A 19558-nucleotide genomic window follows, 5' to 3' on the forward strand; every position below is an offset into this window, starting at 1 on the left:
AGTGATGATGAGATGGTGAAGAAGAAGCAGGCTCCACCAGGCAAGAAGAGGAATTAAAAACCAAAAAAATAAACTAGGAAATGTCGATTTGTCAGGCCTCCTACTACCTTAGATTAGGAAATAAATGCAACCTTAATTCTCTCTGACCATGTGACAGTCTGTTTTGAACTGTAGGCTCCAAAAGGGAAATGAGCATATGAAATTGAAGCATACCTAGCAGAGGGTATGTACAAATGACATATCCATTACAATGGTGATTTGAAGAAAATTCTATTTAAAATTTATTGGATTGCACGAATCTTCTAAAAGTCACACACATACCTTCTCCAAGGATCTTTTTTGTTCCACAGTTTTTTGAAGCACTGCCTGGGTATGACTTGTTGCTTTACCAAACACTGCCTAAGAAAAATCAAAATAATATTAGTGTAAACTGAATTTCTAATGAATCCTATATAAACAGCGAGTTCACATTTTTAAGATAATAGAGAATTAACTTGAAATGAGAATTCCACGGTGACCACCTTTTGTGGACAATTTGATAGTTAAGGTATCAGATCTTTGGCTCTTTCCCAGGTTCTGCCGTATAGAAATTATGTGATTCTTAGAAGGAAGTGAAAGGGATTAAAGATTATTAAGGACGTTATTCATGCTGCTACTTATTTAAATAATTGATATCTCCCATATATGGTAGCAAATGTTTAATAATCAGCTCTCCCCTCAAAAATGTCTGTGTATGTATATTTGCCCCGATGTGTCTGTTAGTTTGTCATACTGTGGGTGCCTGCATGTTGCTGTGATGCTGGAAGCTATGCCCCCAGTATTCAAATACCAGCAGGGTCACCCATGGTGGACAAGTTTCAGCTGAATGTCCAGACTAAGACAGGCTAGAAAGACCTGGCAGTGTGCTTCTGAAAAAAAAAAAAAAAATAGCCAATGAAAACCTTATGAATAGCAGTGAAACACTGTCTGATACAGTGCTGGGAAATGAGCCCATCAGGTTGGAGGGCACTCAAAAGACGACGGGGGAAGACCAGCCTCTTCCAAGTAGAGTTGACTTTAATGACATGGATGGAGTCAAGCTTTCAGGACCTTCATTTGCTGATGTGGCATGACTCAAAATGAGAAGAAGCAGCTGCAAACATCCATTAATAATAGAAACATGAAATGTATGAAGTATAAATCTAGGAAAATCGGAAATCATCAAAAATGAAATGGAATGCATGAACATCGATATCCTCGACAGTAGTGAGCTGAAATGGACTGGTATTGGCCATTTTGAATCGTACAATCATATGGTCTACTATGCCAGGAGTGACAAATTGAAGAAGAATGGCATTGCATTCACTATAAAAAAGAATATTTCAAGATCTGTCCCCAAGTACAAAGCTGTCATTAATAAGCTAATATCCATTAAATTTTTTTTTACAAGGAAGACCAGTTAATACGACTATTATTACAATTTTCACACCAACCACTAAGGCCAAAAATGAAGAAATTGAAGATTTTTTTCCAACTTCTGCAGTCTGAAGTTGATCAAAGGTGCAATCAAGACGCATTGATAATTACTGGTGATTGGAATATGAAAGTTGAAAATAAAGAACTAGTAGTTGGAAAATATGGCTGTGGTGACAGAAACAATGCCAGAGATCTCGTGATAGAATTTTGCAAGACCAATGACTTATTCATTGCAAATACCTTTTTTCACCAACATAAATGGTGACTATACATGTGGACCTCACCTGATGGAACACACAGGAATCAAATGACTACATCTGTGGAAAGAGACAATGGAAAAGTTAGAACAAGGTGAGAAGCTGACTGTAGAAGAGACCATCAATTGCTCATCTGCAAGTTCAAGCTGAAGCTGAAGAAAATTAGAACAAGTCCACGAGAGCCAAAGATTATCCTTGAGTATATCCCACCTGAATTTAGAGATCATCTCAAGAATAGATTTGATGCACTGAACGCTAATGACTGAAGACCAGGTGAGTTGTGGGATGACATCAAGGACATAATACACGAAGAAAGCAAGAGGCCATTAAAAAGTCAGGAAAGATCCTAGAGAAATAAGAGCCTTTACACGAACAGATATATGCACACCCATGTTCACTGCAGCACTGTTTACAATAGCAAAAACATGGAAGCAACCAAGGTGCCCATCAACGGATGAATGGATAAATAAATTATGGTATATTCACACAATGGAATACTACGCATCAATAAAGAACAGTGAGGAATCTGTGAAACATTTCATAACATGGAGGAACCTAGAAGGCATTATGCTGAGTGAAATTAGTTGCAAAAGGACAAATATTGTATAAGACCACTATTATAAGAACTTGAGAAATAGTTTAAACTGAGAAGAAAACATTCTTTTGTGGACACGAGAGGAGGGAGGTTGGGAGAGGGGTATTCACTAATTAGTTGGTAGATAAGAACTACTTTAGGTGAAGGCAAAGACAGCACACAATACAGGGGACGTCAGCACAATTGGACTACACCAAAAGCAAGAAGTTTCCTGAATAAACTGAATGCTTCGAAGGCCAGTATAGCAGGGGCAGGGGTTTGGGGACCATGATTTCAGGGGACATCTAAGTCAATTGGCATAATAAAATCTATTGAGAAAACATTCTGCATCCCACTTTGAAGAGTGGCATCTGGGGTCTTAAAGGCTAGCAAACAGCCATCTAAGATGCATCAATTGGTCTAACCTACCTGGATCAAAGGAGAATGAAGAACACCAAGGACACAAGGCGATTACGAGCCCAAGAGACAGAAAGGGCCACATGAACCAGCAACTACATCATCCTGAGACCAGAAGAACTAGATGGTGCAAGGCTACAACCGATGACTGCCCTGACAGGGAACACAACAGAGAACCCCTGAGGGAGCAGGAGAGCAGTGGGATGCAGACCCCAAATTCTCATAAAAAGACCAGACTTAATGGTCTGACTGAGACTGGAAGGACCCCGGTGGTCATGGCCCCCAGACCTTCTGTTGGCCCAATATGGGAACCATTCCCAAAGCCAACTCTTCAGACATGGATTGGACTGAACAGTGGGTTGGAGAGGGATGCTGGTGAGGAGTGAGCTTCTTGGATCAGGTGGACACTTCAGACTATGTTGGCATCTCCTGCCTGCAGGGGAGGTGAGAGGGTGGAGGCGGTTAGAAGCTGGTGAAAAGAACAGGAAAAGAGAGAGTGGAGGGAGAGATCAGGCTGTCTCGTTAGGGGGAGAGTAATTGGGAGTATGTAGCAAGGTGTGTATACGTTTTTATGTGAGAGACTGACTTGATTTGTAAACTTAAAGCACAATAAAAATTATTTTAAAAAAAAGGAAAGAAAGATAAGACCAAAATGGATGTCAGAAGAGAAACTGAAACTTGCTCTTGAATATCAAGTAGCTAAAGCAAATGGAAGAAATGATGAAGTAAAAGATCTGAACAGAAGATTTCAAAGGGCAGCTAGAGAAGACAAAGTAAACTATTATAATGTCATGTACAAAGACCTGGAATTAGAAAACCAGAACGGAAGAACACGCTCAGCATTTCTCGAGCTGAAAGAACTGAAGAAAAAATTCAAGCCTCAAGTTGCAGTATTGAAGGATTCTATGGAGAAAATATTAAACGATGCAGGAAGCATCAAAAGAAAATGGAAAGAACACAGTCACTGCACCAAAAGGAACTGGTCAACATTCAATCATTTCAGAAGGTAGCACGTGAACAAGAACTGATGGTGGTACTGAAGGAAGAAGTCCAAGCTGCACTGAAGGCATTGGCGAAAAACAAGGCTCCAGAATTGACAGAATACCGATTGAGATGTTTCAACAAATGGATGCAGCACTGGAGATGCTCGTCTATGCCAAGAAATTTGGAAGACAGCTACTTGACTGACCAACTGGAAGAGATCCATATTTATACCTATTCCAAAGAAAGGTGATCCAACAGAATGTGGAAATTATCAAACAATACCATTAATATCAAACACGAGCAAAATTTTGCTGAAGGTCATACAAGAGCAGTTGCAGCAGTACATTAACAGGGAACTGCCAGAAATTCAAGCCGGATTCAGAAGAGGACATAGAAGGAGGGATATCATTGCTGATGTCAGATGGATCCTGGCTGAAAGCAGAGAATACCAGAAGGATGTTTACCTGTGTTTTATTGACTATGCAAAGGCATTTGACTGTGTGAATCATAACAAATTATGGATAACACTGTAAAGAACGGGAATTCCAGAACATTTAATTGTGCTCATGAGGAACCTGTACATAGACCACAAGGCAGTTGTTCAGACAGAACAAGAGGATACTGCATGGTTTAAAGTCAAGAAAGGTATGCATCAGGGTTGTATCCTTTCATCATACTTATTCAAGCTATATGCTGAGCAGATAATCTGAGAAGCTGGACTATATGAACAAGAACAGGGTATCAGGATTGGAGGAAGACTCATTAACAACCTGCATTATGCAGATGATAAAACCTTGCTTGCTTAAAGTGAAGAGGACTTGAAACACTCATGAAGATCAAAGACCACAGCCTCCAGTATGGATTACACCTCAACATAAAGAAAACAAAAATCCTCACAACTGGACCAATAAGCCACATCATGATAAATGGAGAAAAAATTGCAGTTGTCAAGGATTTCATTTTACTTGGATCCACACGTCAACACCCATGGAAGCAGCACTCAAGAAATCCAATGACGTATTGCTGCAAAAGACCTCTTTAAAAAGCAAAGATACCAATTTAAGGACTAAGGTGCACCTGACCCAAGCCATGGTGTTTTTAATCACCTCATATACACACAAAAGATGAACAATGAATAAGGAAGACCAAAGAAGAATTGACACCTTTGAATTATGGTGTTGGTGAACAATCTTCAATATAGCATGAACTGCTAAAAGAACGAACAAATCTGTCTTAGAAGAAGTACAGCCAGAATGCTCCTTAGAAGCAAGGATGGCGAGACTACATCTCATATACTTTGGACCTGTTATCAAGAAGTACCAGTCCCTGGCGAAGGACATCATCCTTGGTAAAGTAGAGGGTCAGTGAAAGAGAGAAGATCCTCGATGAGGTGGATTGACACAGTGGCTGCAACAATGGGCTTAAGCGTAACAATTGTGAGGATGGCACAGAGCCAGGCAGCATTTCTTTCTGTTGTACACAGGGTTGCTGTGAGTCAGAACTGACTTGATGGCACCTAACAACAACAACAATGTATATTTGTGTGTGTGTGTGTGTATATGTATACATATATACACGATATGTGTATGCATTATGTGTATATATAAATTGTACTGATACAATGAATGTGAGACATATAATGTATAAATAATAACAATTGATCTCACAGAATGCTTTTGTAAATTTATATCTGTAGTCAGTCTATGATCACAGTTGATGAATAAGTATAGTTCAGACCTGAATGTTGGTTGATATTTGGTTTACTTTAAGGAGTAAGATAAAAGAAGACATATGTTGGAACTTCACTCATTTGTCAATGCCATAAGAACAACCTCTTTACTGAATCAGATAATAGTAAAATGTAAAATTACTAAGACATGATGAGTTTTTAGTACTGTCACCTTTATTTTTAATATATTTGGCTTTAAGTTTATGTAACTTATAATAATGGCTATGCTCAACAAACAGCTAGAACAATTTCTGGAAATATAAGCATTGGGTTTCATAAGCTGATACAGGCTAATTGCAGCACACCACTGATTACCTCACATAAGCTGCACCTTGTTTTGTCATCTAAAAGGAAAACAAATGCAAGGGTAAAAATCAAGAATGTAAAAAGAGGACAAAGATAGTGAAGAATGGGCCAAGAAATAAAATCCAAAACAAAATAAAAATAAAAACTATATTAATGACCAAGAAGTATATGAAAAGATGCTCAGCACCATTAGTCAATAAAAAAAAAAAAAAAAAAATTGTGTATGCAAATCAAAACCACAAAAGGACACCCAGTAGGAAAGGGTGAAAAAAAAAGAAAATAGCAAGTACTGGAAAAAATGTAGGGAAACTGGAACCCTCATACATCGCTGGGAGTTACAGAAAATGGTGTTGCCATTTTGGAGAACAGTACGGCAGTTTCTTAAAAACGTTAATAAAAATTGGCTATGTGACCCAGCAGAGCCCTGGTAGTGCAGTGGTTAAAAGCTTGGCGGCCAACCAAAAGGTGAGCAGTTTGAATCCACCATCCACTCCTTGGAAACCCTATGGGGCAGTTCTGCTCTGTCCTATAGGGTCGCTATGAGTTGGAATCGACTTGACAGCAAGAGTATATGACCCAGCGATTCTACCTCTGGGTATGCATGTACTCACAAGTAATGAAAACATATGTCCACACAAGGACCTGTGCACAAATATTCCTAACAGTATTATTCATATAGCCAAAAAGTGGAAACAACCCAAATGTCCATCAACTGGTGAATGGATAAACAAAATATGGTACATAATAGAATATCATTTGCAATAAAAAGGAACAGAATATAGATACATGCTAAAATACGCATAAGCCTCAAAAACATTCTGATCAAAAGAAACTAGATGGATGACATCATATATATTACATGATTCTATTTATATGAAATATGAAAGGGAAATCTACAAGACAAAAGTAGATTAGTGGTTGGAGACACAGGTGTGACTGACTACTAATGGTAACAGGTTCTCTTTTTAGGGTGATAGAAATGTTCTAAAATTAAATTGTGGTGTTGGTTGCATAACTCTGTAAACTTAGTAAAAAGGAACTGAACTGTACACTTAGAATTAGTGATGTTTATGGTACGTAAATTATATCTCAAAGCTGTTAAAAAACTCTATACCTCAAAAAAAAAAATCTATATTAAGCATTGTTGCTTTTATTTTAAAGGCTGAAACCATACTATTTTTTTTATAATTTATCTTATTTTTGTTGTTGAGATTATACACAGCAGAACATACACCAATTCAACAGTTTCTACATGTACAATTCAGTGACGCTGATATACTCTTTGAGTTGTGCAACCATTCTCACCCCCCTTTTCTGACTTGTTCCTCCCCCGTTAACATAAACTCACTGCCCCCTGAGGTTTCTATCTAAACTTCTGAGTTCCTGTTGTCAATTCGATCCCATATAGATAGTTCTTAAAAAAGCACAATGCTTAAGGCAGACATTCTTTACCAGTAAAGCTAAACTATTGTTTGGTTTTAAGAAGACTTCAGGGAATATTTTTGGTTTAAGGTTTAACACTTATCTCAAGGCAGTAGTTTCAGGAGTTCATCCAGTCTCCATGGCTCCAGAAAGTCTGGAATCCATGAGAATTTGAAATTCTGTTCTGCATTCTTTTATAAAATACCAGCTCAAAATGTTCAATAATGGTAGCCAGGCATTGTTCAATTCTTCTTGTCTCTTGGCAAAGCAGGCAGTTGTTCATGTAAGCAATTACCCACACATTTCTTCCTCCTACTCCTGACTCCTTCTTCCTCTGTTGCTCCAGGCAAGTACAGACCAATTGTGCCTTGAATGGAAATGCTGGTGATGTAGTGATTAAGAGATATGGTTGCTCACCAAAAGGTTGGCAGTTCGAATCTACCAGGTGTTCCTTGGAAACCCTATGGGGCAGTTCTACTCCATCCTATAGGGTCACTATGAGTTGGAATTGACTGGACAGCAATGGGTTTGGTTTTATGGGTATCTTGAATGGCCATTTGCAAGCTTTTAAGACCACAGGCACTATGCAATGGATTAGGAGGTATGGCAGAAACACAAAACACGTTATTAGGTCAGTTAACTGGGATGTACCATGAAAGATACCACTTATTATTGGAATGTTTAAGTGACTAAATTTTAAAAGTAACTTCTTACCATGCTTTGAAGAATTTTCAATGCTTCCTCTTTACCTTCAAGTTGTCTTTGACATGCCTCAAGCTCAGTTTTTAAAACTTCTACTTCCTGAGGGCAGAAATAAAATTAGTCTTCCCATCTACAGATACACAATCGAAACATTATCAATTTGGCTAATGCACATTTAATCTTGGCTCAAAGCACTTTGACTTTACAAATGAAATTGGAAATTCTTCTAGGCTTTGTAAGTGTCTAGAGAGGCTGAAATTGAGAGCCTCACTATCAGGTGCCAGTTGTGCCCAAAAGCCCAAATCTTTTGCTTTTACCCATCTAGGACACACAGCTAATAGTTTGAGGAAAAAATATCTTTAGGCCTCATAAAATAAGCACATGGCCATCCACACACTATATTCATTTTCACCATAAGAGTCACAAATCTACACTAATATGGGCTTCCTCCTTCCCAGACCACAGGCACCCTTCATAGAAACTCCTACTTCCACCAGTCTGGATGGACTCCTCAAGCCACAGGGATACTTGTTCTTCTGACTTCAAGGAGGTTAAATTAAGTCAGGTTGTTTCAAGCCACATGTACAAGGAAGGCAGATAAAAAAAAGGAAGTGACAACTATTTTCTCCAAGAGTAGACTAGAGAAGTAAGGCTGGCAGGGAGAATAGTGGACACATTTACATAAGCAGACTCTCTGAGAGACAAGGAGGATAGGAAACAGACCAGTTGAAAGATATAAGCTTTAGACTGTGGCTTATTGAGAATATCTAGAAAGCCAATATTTGCCTTCCATATTTTAGTATTATTTAAACAAGATACCTATCAGCACACTTTATTCAGATGAAGATTTTCGTATTAGCCAAACTACCTACCTCTAAAGTTTCATGAAGACGTTGCCTTAATTCTACGTTTGACAATTCTGAATTGGAATCTATTTAAAAAAAAAAAAAAAGAACTTAAAATTTTTCTTAACTAGTTAAATACAAGATATTTGTTTACAAAATATCAAATACAGGTTTCCCCTAAATTGCAAAGAAAAAAGAATTGTCATAATACAAGTAATGATGACAATATTTAGCTTACAACATTTCACAAATGAAAATATATACTCTGAATAAAAGTAATGAATAAAAACGACTCTAAATTAAAACCAAGGTTAATGATTTGTTAAATTACTACTTCCTAACACAATATAGAAAAGCATGAATCCTGGTGGGTAAAACAAATCTTCTGGGGATTTGGTTTAAGCCTGATAGATACAGTGATATGAGTAACTAAGAAATAACCTGAATTTAATTTCCTTCCAAGGAGAATGACCAGAAGTCTTGCATAACTTTAATTATTCTCTCCTTAATGTGATCAATTGAGAGTTTAAACTGAGCTTCCAAGCAGCTTCATTTGCATTGTGGTCTCACTGGCAATAGAAAAACTTTAAAGTGGTAAGTTGCAAGCAAGAGGGTAAGAAGAAGAGAAAGGAAGAATACTTTAAGGGACATTAACATTTTCTCAAAATATTATTTTTCTTTGATACTCTGAACTTTCATCAACATGACAGTACCAAGGCAAAACCTAAACTATGTTTTTACTCTGACGATACAGGATTTCATCAAGGATGGACAGATGTGACACTGAGTTGGCAATAACAAATTCTGTTCTATTAATACCTATGGTAAGGAGAATAATGGCTCCTCACAAATACCCACATCTTAATCCCTGGAACCTGTGAATGTTACCTTGTGTGGCCAAGGGACTCTGCATATGTGGTTAAAATAAGGATCTTGGAATGGGGCGGTTATCCTGGATTATCTGGGCGGGCCCAATCTAACCACAATGGTCCTTACAAGAGGGAGGCAGGAGAATCAGAGGAGATGTGATGACGGAACCAGAGGTCAGAGAGAGATTTGAGACACTATGCAATCAGCCAAGGAATGCAGGCAGCCTCTAGAAGCTAGAAAAGGCAAGGAAACAGGCTCTCTCCCAGGCTCCAGAAGGAAGCCACCCTTGCCAACACCTTGACTTTAGCCCAGTGAAACTCAGCACTTCTGACCTTCAGAACTGTAAGATAATAAATTTGTGTTGTTTTAAGTCATTAAGTTTGTGGTAATTTGTTACAGCAGCAATAGGAAACTAATACAATACTCTTGCCTAGGGTCACACCAGCTTTGATAAAAAGACAAAAGTCCATAACCCAACAAAACAGGCTCATACTATTATCAAGTCCTGTTTATATTCCAGCTGTTTTAGCATACTTTTTTGAAGGCGTCTTAGCAACATGTTCAGTTTTCAACATCTTGCTTGCAACAGTACCATTCTGTTATGGAAAAGATAAGGAATTGAAAGAATTATATAATACCATCCTAATTTCAAGAAGGGTTTTCAACAATGTGGATAGATCGCAGGTTGCAATGTGTTTTTCTGGATCTGAAATCACGTTTCTTAAATTATTTGTGTTTTGTTCGAATTTATGTTTGTTGACTTTTGGTGGGGAAGTCTCAGGAGAAGTTTTACAACAGGGATTACAAAAGATTCAGCAGACAAGAGCTGGCGCCACAGTGCAGGCAGGCACTCATCCGATTCCCCACTACTTTGAAGTTACAACATTCTATCACAGTATGATTCTGAATTTTATTCCTTCCTTAGTGTGAGGCATGCATCAGAGAAATGCAAATCAAAACTACAGTGAGATTCCATCTCACTCCAGCAAGGCTGGCATTAATTTAAAAAACACAATAAATGTTGGAGAGGTTGTGGAAAGACTGGAACACTTACACACTGCTGGTGGGAATGTAAAATGATACAACCACTTTGGAAATCCATTTGCCGCTTCCTTAAAAAGCTAGAAATAGAACTACCATACGATCCAGCAATCTCACTCCTTGGAATATATCCTAGAAAAATAAGAGCCTTTACACAAACAGATATATGCACACCCATGTTCATTGCAGCACTGTTTATAATAGCAAAAAGATGGAAGCAACCAAGGTGCCCATCAACAGATGAATGGATAAATAAATTATGGTATATTCACACAATGGAATACTACGCATCGATAAAGAACAATGACGAATCTGTGAAACGTTTCAATACATGGAGGAATCTCGAAGGCATTACGCTGAGTGAAATTAGTCAAGTTGCAGAAAGGCAAATATTGTATGAGACCACTATTATAAGAACTCGAGAAATAGATTAAATAGAGAAGAAAATATTCTTTGATGGTTACAAGAGTGGAGAGGGAGGGAGGGAGAGAGGTATTTACTAATTAGATAGTAGACAAGAACTATTTTAGGTGAAGGGAAAGACAACACACAGTACAGGAGAGGTCAACACAACCTGACTAAACCAAAAGCAAAGAAGTTTCCTGAATAAGCTGAACTTTCGAAGGCCAGCGTAGCAGGGGCAGGGTTTTGGGGACCATGGTTTCAGGGGACATCTAGGTCAATTAGCATAACAAAATCTATCAAGAAAACATTCTGCATCCCACTTTGGAGAGTGGCATCTGGGGTCTTAAACGCTAGCACGTGGCCATCTAAGATGCATCAATTGGTCTTAACCTACCTGGAGCAAAGGAGAATGAAGAACACCAAAGATACAAGGTAATTATGAGCCCAAGAGACAGAAAGGGCCACATACATCAGAGACGACATCATCCTGAGGCCAGAAGAATTAGATGGTGCCCAGCTACAACTGGGATGACTTCCTTGACAGGGAACACAACAGAGAACCCCTGAGGGAGCAGACCTCAAGTTCTGTAAAAAGAGCAGACTTAATGGTCTGACTGAGACTAGAAGGACCCCGGAAGTCATAGTCCCCAGACCTTCTGTTAGCCTAAGACAGGAACCATTCCCAAAGCCAACTCTTCAGACAGGGATTGGACTGGACTATGAAATAGAAAATGATACTACTGAGGAGTGAGCTTCTTAGATCAAGTAGACACATGAGACTATGTGGGCAGCTCCTGTCTGGATGGGAAATGAGAGGGTAGAGGGGGTCAGAAGCTGGCCAAATGGACATGAAAATGGAAAGTGGAAAGAAGGAGTGTGCTGTCTCAGGGGGAGAGCAACCACGAGTATAAAGGAAGGTGTATATAAATTTTTGTATAAGAGCCTGACTTGATTTGTAAACTTCTACTTAAAGCACAAAAAAAAAAAAAAAAAAATGAGGCATGAATTTCTTTTTGGTATGGTAAATTAAGTTGTGGTTTTGTTTTGAAAATTTTTTAGGATTTTATGACATCTCTAAAATAACTGGAAGCATTGTGTAGGTTATTTGTAGGTTTATTTTCTGTCTCCTCTACTAGAATGTAAACTCCATGACATTAGGGCCTTTGGCTGTTTCGTTCACTGATATTATTCCTACTGCCTAAAAAATATTTGTTGAATATGAAAAAAAAAAAAAAGGAATAAGTGAGACATACCCCTACATCACACACACACACACCAAAAGCAAGGTAGGGAATCACTTAACTGATATCACTAACATATATTAATATTCTTCACGTACTTGGAAATATAAACATCAATTGCCTTTATACTATCACCAAGCCCAAGAGGCAGGTGAAAAATGATGAATTTCTAAAACCTACCACGGTTACCCACTTTCATGAGTTGGAAGGTTACGGCATTGATAAAATCCACAGGGAAGAAGGAAATTAGCTATTCTTACCAGTGCTACACTGTCGTCTGTAACTGGAAATTCTGGGCCCTTGAGGATATGCATCTTGCAAGCTCTTTTGCTTGGAATACTGAAAAATGGCACCACTACTTTCTTCCCCCTTTCTTGGAGATGGAGGAGGGCTCAAGTTCTTTCCATCTGATCTTTTTCTAGATGTAAATAAATTCGAAACTTCTACTGCACAAATACCACCAGGTCGTCGTCCGAGGCCATATCCTAAGTCTCCTTCTGTCATGTCATCATCTTCTGTTTCCCAGGTCTGCACCTCTGATTCACTTGATGACCTGACCACCTTGCTCATTAGCCAAATGCCAGCTTTAGCATAAGGAAAAACCAGTTACCTGTAATTAAGAAAAAGCAGTAGTTAAAAACCATCAGATAGTAAGGTTGGGTTTTCCAGGGAAGAAAAATTCCTCTCAGAATTACGCAGACATGAGTCTCCCAGCGCTGCACTCACACACAGACACTCCCTGTAATCCCATTCAAAGTGTTCAACATCCCAGGTCTTTTTAGGTAAGATCTTATTTCAAAGGTTGCAGTGAGGTGTAGGGAAACAGGAAAGGCTTTCACCAAATCCAATAATCTGAGTAGGATAAAGCGACCAGCCTTTGCCAAGGAAACGAACATTCTTTTGATATATAAGCTTATAAAGAAAATGGGTGTTTTAGTTTTTTTTTTTAAGAGTGTACATAAACCCAGAAAATTCTCTGAAAAAGAGACTTCAAATGACTAAGACCACCCATCCTGTTAGAGGAAGTCCCAGCTCTCTGCCCTCTGTCCCTTCACCTTTATCTACTTCAGGTGTTAGGGCCCTTACAATCTCTCCTACAGCTCTGCTGTGTCATTTTCTATTTCTCCACAAATACAGTGTGCACAGGTTTTGTATCTGGGACAGTAAATAAGTGAGAGGGAGAAAGTGCCCCTCTCTCCCTCCCACTCTTTCTTTCTCAAATCATGCCATCCTGTGTTCAAAACCCCCAGTTTCCGTAACTCCGTCAGAATAAAAGACAAAGTCCATTCAGTGGCCAGAGGCCTTACAGCTCATCTCTGACCTCATGTCCTCGTCGGCTGGGCTCTGGCCACCCAGGCATCTCAGAGCTCTGCACTTGCTCTTGCCTCTGCCTGGAACGGTCGTCCCCTAGAGATCTGCACGGTTGGCTCCTCACCTCCTTTGGGTCTTAAGTGTTGCCTTCTTAGTGGGGCCTCTCCTCACGTCCCATCTGAAACTGCAGACTCCTCCCTATTCCAGTTCTCTGCTTTATTGTTCTCCTTAGCACTTGTGACCTTCTAACATACAACATATTTTACTTGTTGTTTGAATTGCTCCACTAAAATCAGAGTGAAGCTAGTATAAAAATGGGAGTCAAGTGAACCAGAAGGTGGCTCGGGCCTACGAATGATACATCGCAATAGGTAAGGTGACCCGAAAATTTTCCTCCACCAGCGCCTAAACCTGCTCTAAGATGGCCCTAAGTAGAATGTAAGCTCCTTAAGGGTAAATTTTGTCTATTTAGTTCGCCACTGTATTCCCAACGCCTAAAACAGTGTCTGAGACATAATAAAAAACCAAGCCCGTTGCCCTCAGGTTGATTCCAACTCATGGCGATCCCATGTGTTACAGATTAGAACTGCTCCATAAGGTTTTCTTGGCTGTAATCTTTACAGAAGCAGACTGTCAGGTCTTTTTTCCAGGGTGCTGCTGGGTGGAGCCAAACTGCCAACGTTTAGCTTAGTAGTCAAGTACAAACCGTTTGTACCACCCAGGGACCCTGAGACATAACGAGTTCTCAATACTTGTTGAATAAATGTATAAAGGAATAAATAAACTTCCCTCTAAGACAGAAAAACAAAACAGTCACCTCAGCAAGACTCCACACTGGATACTACAGGGCCGTTGCCTGCCCTTCTCTCCAGAAGAAAACGTATCCTGATAAAATGCCCTACAGAGAAACCACCCTCACTGAGCATGTCCCACTGTAGTCACCTGCCTGGTGACATGGAGGCAGCCGGAAGCACAAGGGTAAACGCTCGGCTTTCCTCCCCCCAGTTGAGAACAGCACGTCCCACTGCAGTCACCTGCCTGGTGACACTGAGGCAGCCGGAAGCACAAGGGTAAACGCTCGGCTTTCCTCCCCCCAGTCTAGAACCGCGAAGAGGGGCTTTCACCACCAGACATTTCAAAACAGCACCTGTGCCGGAGCTGTTTGGAAACATGTCATCTTTTTCTCAAGACTAATTTTTAAAAAGTGAAAATAAACACCCCTTATATCTTTTCCTAAATATCCTGCTGTTTAAGTAGTTGCTTACCAGGACTTACAAATAAATTAAATCTGTCTTGAATATTTTACTGAAATATCCCTCTTATTCTTTCACTTTAACACCACACGTAGCTGTCAAATAAATCTGATTGTGTATGAAGGAGTTTCTGTTGTTTCACAGTCAATGTTTAAGAACAAGGGTCCTTAAAAGATTTAAATAGTTCATAAAAGAAGATACATGCAGACTTTCTGGAGCCATGGACACTGGATGAGCCCCTGAAACTCTTAACCTGAGATAATCTTTAAACCTTAAACCAAAAACATCCCCTGAAGTCTTCTTAAAACCAAACAATAGTTTAGCTTAATTAGTAAAGAATGCCTGCATTGTGCTCTTTATTCAAATGGGATCAAATTGACAATACCAAATTGAGAGATTAGATAGGAATTTAGGGGGCAGTGAGTTTACATTAGGAAACCCTGGTGGTATAGTAGTTAAGTGCTACGACTGTTAGCCAAAAGGTTGGCGGTTCAAATCCACCAGGCACTCCGTGGAAACTCTATGGGGCAGTTCTACTCTGTCCTATACAGTCACTGTGAGTTGGAATAGATTTGATGGCAATGGAGTTTATGTTAATGGGGGAGGGACAACTGAGAAAAGGAGAGTGAGAATGGTTCCACAACTCAAAGAATGTAACCAATTGTCACTGAATTGTACATGTAGATACTGTAGAACTGGTGTATATTTTCCTGTGTATATTCTCAACAACAAAATTAATTAAAAAAATTTTTTTAAAGATACATGAATGGAAAGATGCTCAACATCATTAGTCATCAGGGAAATGCAAATTTAAATCACAGTGAGATTCCACAACAAACCAGTGACAATTCCAAGTGTTCTGAGGATGTGGAGTGACTGAAACTCTCACACTTTCAGGGAGGAGTATAAAATGGTACAACCACTTTGAAAATAGTTTGGCAGTTTCTTATAAATATGTGACCCAGCGCATTCTTTGGTATTTACTCGAGAAATGAAAACATACATCCGTACAAAGACATGTGCATGAATATCCATAGCATGGTTTGTATTAGCTAAAAACTGGACACAACCCAAATGTCCGTTAAATTGTGGTACATTCACAAAATAGAATACATTCGGCAATAAAGAGCAATGAATTTCTGATAGATGTAATGTGGATGGATTTCACAAATATTATGCTAATGAAAAAATATGTACTGTATGAAATCCTGGAGTAGGCAAAACTAATCTACAGCGACAGAAAACAGATGAATGGTTGTCTGCAGAGGGAGGGCTGACTTCAAAGGGCATGAGAGAACTTTCTGGGGTGATGAAAAAGTTCTGTACCTTGATGTCATACCACAGTGGATGGCTTTAACAAAGAGAAATTTTTTCTCTCACAGTCTAGGAGGCTAGAAGTCCAAATTCAGGATGCCAGCTCCAGGGGAAGGCTTTGTCTCTCTTGTCAGCTTTGGAGGAAGGTCCTTGTCATCAATTTTTCCCTGGTCTAGGAGCTTCTCAGCACAGGGATCCCTGGTCCAAAGGATGCACTCTGCTCCTAAGACTACTTTCTTAGTGGTGTGAGATCCCCTTGTCTCTCTGCTCCCTTCCCTCTTTTATATCTGAAAAGAGATTGACTCAAGATACAACCTAATCTTGGAGATTAAGGCCTGCCTCATTAACATAACTACCTCTAATTCTGCCTCATTAACATCATGTTGTTGTTATTAGGTGCCATAGAGTCAATTCTGACTTATAGCGACCCTACATACAACAGAACGAAACACTGCCCAGTCGTGCACCATCCTCACAATCCTTGCTATGTTTGAGCCCATCGTCGCAGCTGTGTCAATCCATCTCACTGAGGGTCTTCCTCTTTTTTGCTAACCCTCTACTTTACTAAGCATGATATCCTTCTCCAGGGACTGGTTCCTCCTAATAACATGTCCAAAGTATGTGAGATGAAGTCTCATCCTCCTTACTTCTAATAAGCATTCTGGTTGCACTTCTTCCAAGACAGATTTGTTTGTTCTTTTGGCAGTCCATGGTGTATTCAGTATTGTCCACCGACACCATAATTCAAAGGCATCAATTCTTCTTTGGTCTTCCTTATTCATTGTCCAGCTTTCACATGCATATGAGGCGACTGAAAACACCATGTCTTGGTTCAGGCACACTTTAGTCCTTAAAGTGACATCTTTGCTTTTAACACTTCAAAGAGATCTTTTGCAGCAGATTTACCCAACGCAATCTGTCATTTGATTTCTTGACTGCTGCTTCCATGGGCATTGATTGTGGATCCAAGTAAAATGAAATCCTTGACAACCTCAATATTTTCTCCATTTGTCACGATTTTGCTTATAGGTCCACTTGTAAGGATTTTTGTTTTATGTTGAGGTGTAATCCATATTGAAGGCTGTGATCTTTGATCTTGATCAATAAGTGCTACAAGTCCTCTCCACTTTCAGCAAGCAAGGTTGTGTCATCTGCATATAGCAGGTTCTTGATGAGTCTTCCTCCAATCCTGATGCCCCATTCTTCTTCATGTAGTCCAGCTTCTCGGGTTATTTGCTCAGCATACAGACTGAATAAGTATGGTGAAAGGATACAACCCTGATGCACACCTTTCCTGACTCTACACCCAGCAGTATACATTTGTTCTATTCGAACTACTACCTCTTGGTCTAAGTAGAAGTTCCTTATGAGCACAATTAAGTGTTCTGGAATTCCCATTCTTTGCAACGTTATCCATATTTTGTTATGATTCACATAGTCGAATGCTTTTGCAGAGTCAATAAAACACAGGTAAACATCTCTTTGGTATCCTCTGCTTTCAGCCAGGATCCATCTGACATCAGCAATGATATCCCTCCTTCCATGTCCTCTTCTGAATCTGGCTTGAATTTCTGGCAGTTCCCTGTCAATGTACTGCCATAACTGCTTTTGAAAGATCTTTGGCAAAATTTTACTTGTGTGTGATATTAATGATATTGTTCGATAATTTCTGCATTCTGTTGGATCACCTTTCTTTGGAATAGGTACAAATATGGATCTCTTTCAGGCGGTCGCCCAGGTAGCTGTCTTCCAAATTTGGCATACACGAGTGAGCACTTCCAGCACTGCATCTGTTTGTTGAAACATCTCAATGGGTATTCCATCAATCCCTGGAGGCTTGTTTTTCCCCAATGCCTTCCATGCAGCTTGGACCTCTTCCTTCAGCACCACTGGTTCTTGTTCATATGCTACTTCCTGAAATGGTTGAATGTCGACCAATTCTTTTTGGTACAGTGACTTCCTTCCATACATATTTTTTGATGTTTCCTGCATCTTTTAATGTTTTGTCCCATAGAATCCTTCAATATTGCAACTTGAGGCTTGAGTTTTTTCTTCAGTTCTTCCAGCTTGAGAAATGCCAAGTGTGTTCTTCCCTACTGGTTTTCTATCTCCAGGTCTTTGCACATTTCATTATATAATTTACTTTGTCTTCTAGAGCTGCCCTTTGAAATTTTTTGTTCAGCTCTTTTACATCATCATTTTTCTTTCACTTTAGTTATCTGACGTTCAAGAGCCAATTTCACAGAGTCTTCTGACATCCATTTTGGTCTTTTTTTTCTTTCCCGTCTTTTTAATGACCTCTTGCTTTCTTCACGTATGATGTCCTTGATGTCATTCTACAACTCATTTGGTTTCTGGTCATTAGTGTTTAATGCATCAAATCTATTTTTGAGATGGTCTCTCAACTCAAGTGGGATATACTCAAGGTCATACTTTGGCTCTAGTGGATTTGTTCTAATTTTCTTCAACTTTAACTTGCATAAGAGCAATAGATGGTCTGTTCCAAAGTCAGCCCCTGGCTTTGTTCTGACTGATGATATTGAGCTTTTCCATCATCTCTTTCCGCAGACGTAGTCAATGTGGTTCTTGTGTACACCAGTCTGGCAAGGTCCACATGTACAGTCATTGTTTATGTTGTTGAAAAAAGGTATTTGCAGTGAAGAAGTCGTTGGTCTTGCATAAATTCTATCATGAGATCTCCAGCATAGTTTATATCACCAAGGCCATATTTTCCAACTACCAATTCTTCTTATTTGTTTCCAACTTTCGCGTTCCAATCACCAGTAATTATCAATGCATCCTGATTGTATGTTCAATCAATTTCAGACTTCAGAAGTTGGTAAAAATCTTCAATTTCTTCATCTTTGGCCTTAGTGATTGGTGTGTAAATTTCAGTAATAGTCTGCCTTGTAGGTGTAAGGATATTATCCTATCACTGACAGTACTGTACTTCAGGATAGATCTTAAAATGTTCTTTTTGATGATGAATGCAACATCATTCCTCTTCAATTTTTCAGGCCCAGCATAGAAGACCATATGATTGTCCAATTCAAAATGGCCAATACCAGTCCATTTCAGCTCATAATGCCTAGGATTTCGATGTCTATGTGTTCCATTTCAATTTTGACAATTTCCAATTTTTTTAGATTCATACATTGTGCATTCTACATTCTGATTATTAATGGATGTTTGCAGCTGTTTCTTCTCATTTTGAGTCATGCCCCATCAGCAAATGAAGGTCCAGAAAGCTTGCTTCCATCCACATCATTAAGGTTGACTCTACTTTGAGGAGGCAGCACTTCCCTAGTTGTCTTTGGAGTGCCTTCTAACATGAGGGGCTTATCTTCTGGCACTATGTCAGACAATGTTCCGCTGCTATTCATAAGGTTTTCACTAGCCAATTTCTTCAGAAGTAGACTGCCAAATCCTTCT

At 39.3% G+C, this 19558-nt stretch overlaps 2 protein-coding genes across 7 annotated transcripts in view; one reads left to right on the forward strand and one right to left on the reverse strand.

Annotated features, from left to right (window-relative positions):
- CDK7 (cyclin dependent kinase 7) overlaps nucleotides 1-19558 on the forward strand; it is a 68390-nt gene that overhangs the window by 44155 nt on the left and 4677 nt on the right. Inside the window, exon 12 of one of the 3 annotated variants that reach the window (XM_003408078.4) lies at nucleotides 1-12249. This exon is cut by the window's left edge and continues 17086 nt beyond it. The exons of the other annotated variants lie outside the window; for them this stretch is intronic. The gene's annotated coding sequence lies outside the window, so the exon portion shown is untranslated. Of the gene's footprint in view, nucleotides 12250-19558 lie in introns of those variants that run through there. 3 annotated transcript variants of the gene reach the window in all.
- CCDC125 (coiled-coil domain containing 125) overlaps nucleotides 1-19558 on the reverse strand; it is a 41775-nt gene that overhangs the window by 17135 nt on the left and 5082 nt on the right. For all 4 annotated transcript variants that reach the window (XM_010588193.3, XM_064272799.1, XM_010588192.3 and 1 more), the window contains exons 2-5: nucleotides 12509-12858; nucleotides 8719-8777; nucleotides 7859-7945; nucleotides 322-399 (exon numbers count right to left, since the gene is read on the reverse strand). In XM_010588193.3, the coding sequence (XP_010586495.1) occupies nucleotides 322-399; nucleotides 7859-7945; nucleotides 8719-8777; nucleotides 12509-12818 (534 nt within the window). In that variant the 5' untranslated portion in view covers nucleotides 12819-12858. The remainder of the gene's footprint in view (nucleotides 1-321; nucleotides 400-7858; nucleotides 7946-8718; nucleotides 8778-12508; nucleotides 12859-19558) is intronic.

Source organism: Loxodonta africana, chromosome 2, assembly GCF_030014295.1.
Source record: "Loxodonta africana isolate mLoxAfr1 chromosome 2, mLoxAfr1.hap2, whole genome shotgun sequence".
In the NCBI taxonomy this organism is placed as follows: domain Eukaryota; kingdom Metazoa; phylum Chordata; class Mammalia; order Proboscidea; family Elephantidae; genus Loxodonta; species Loxodonta africana.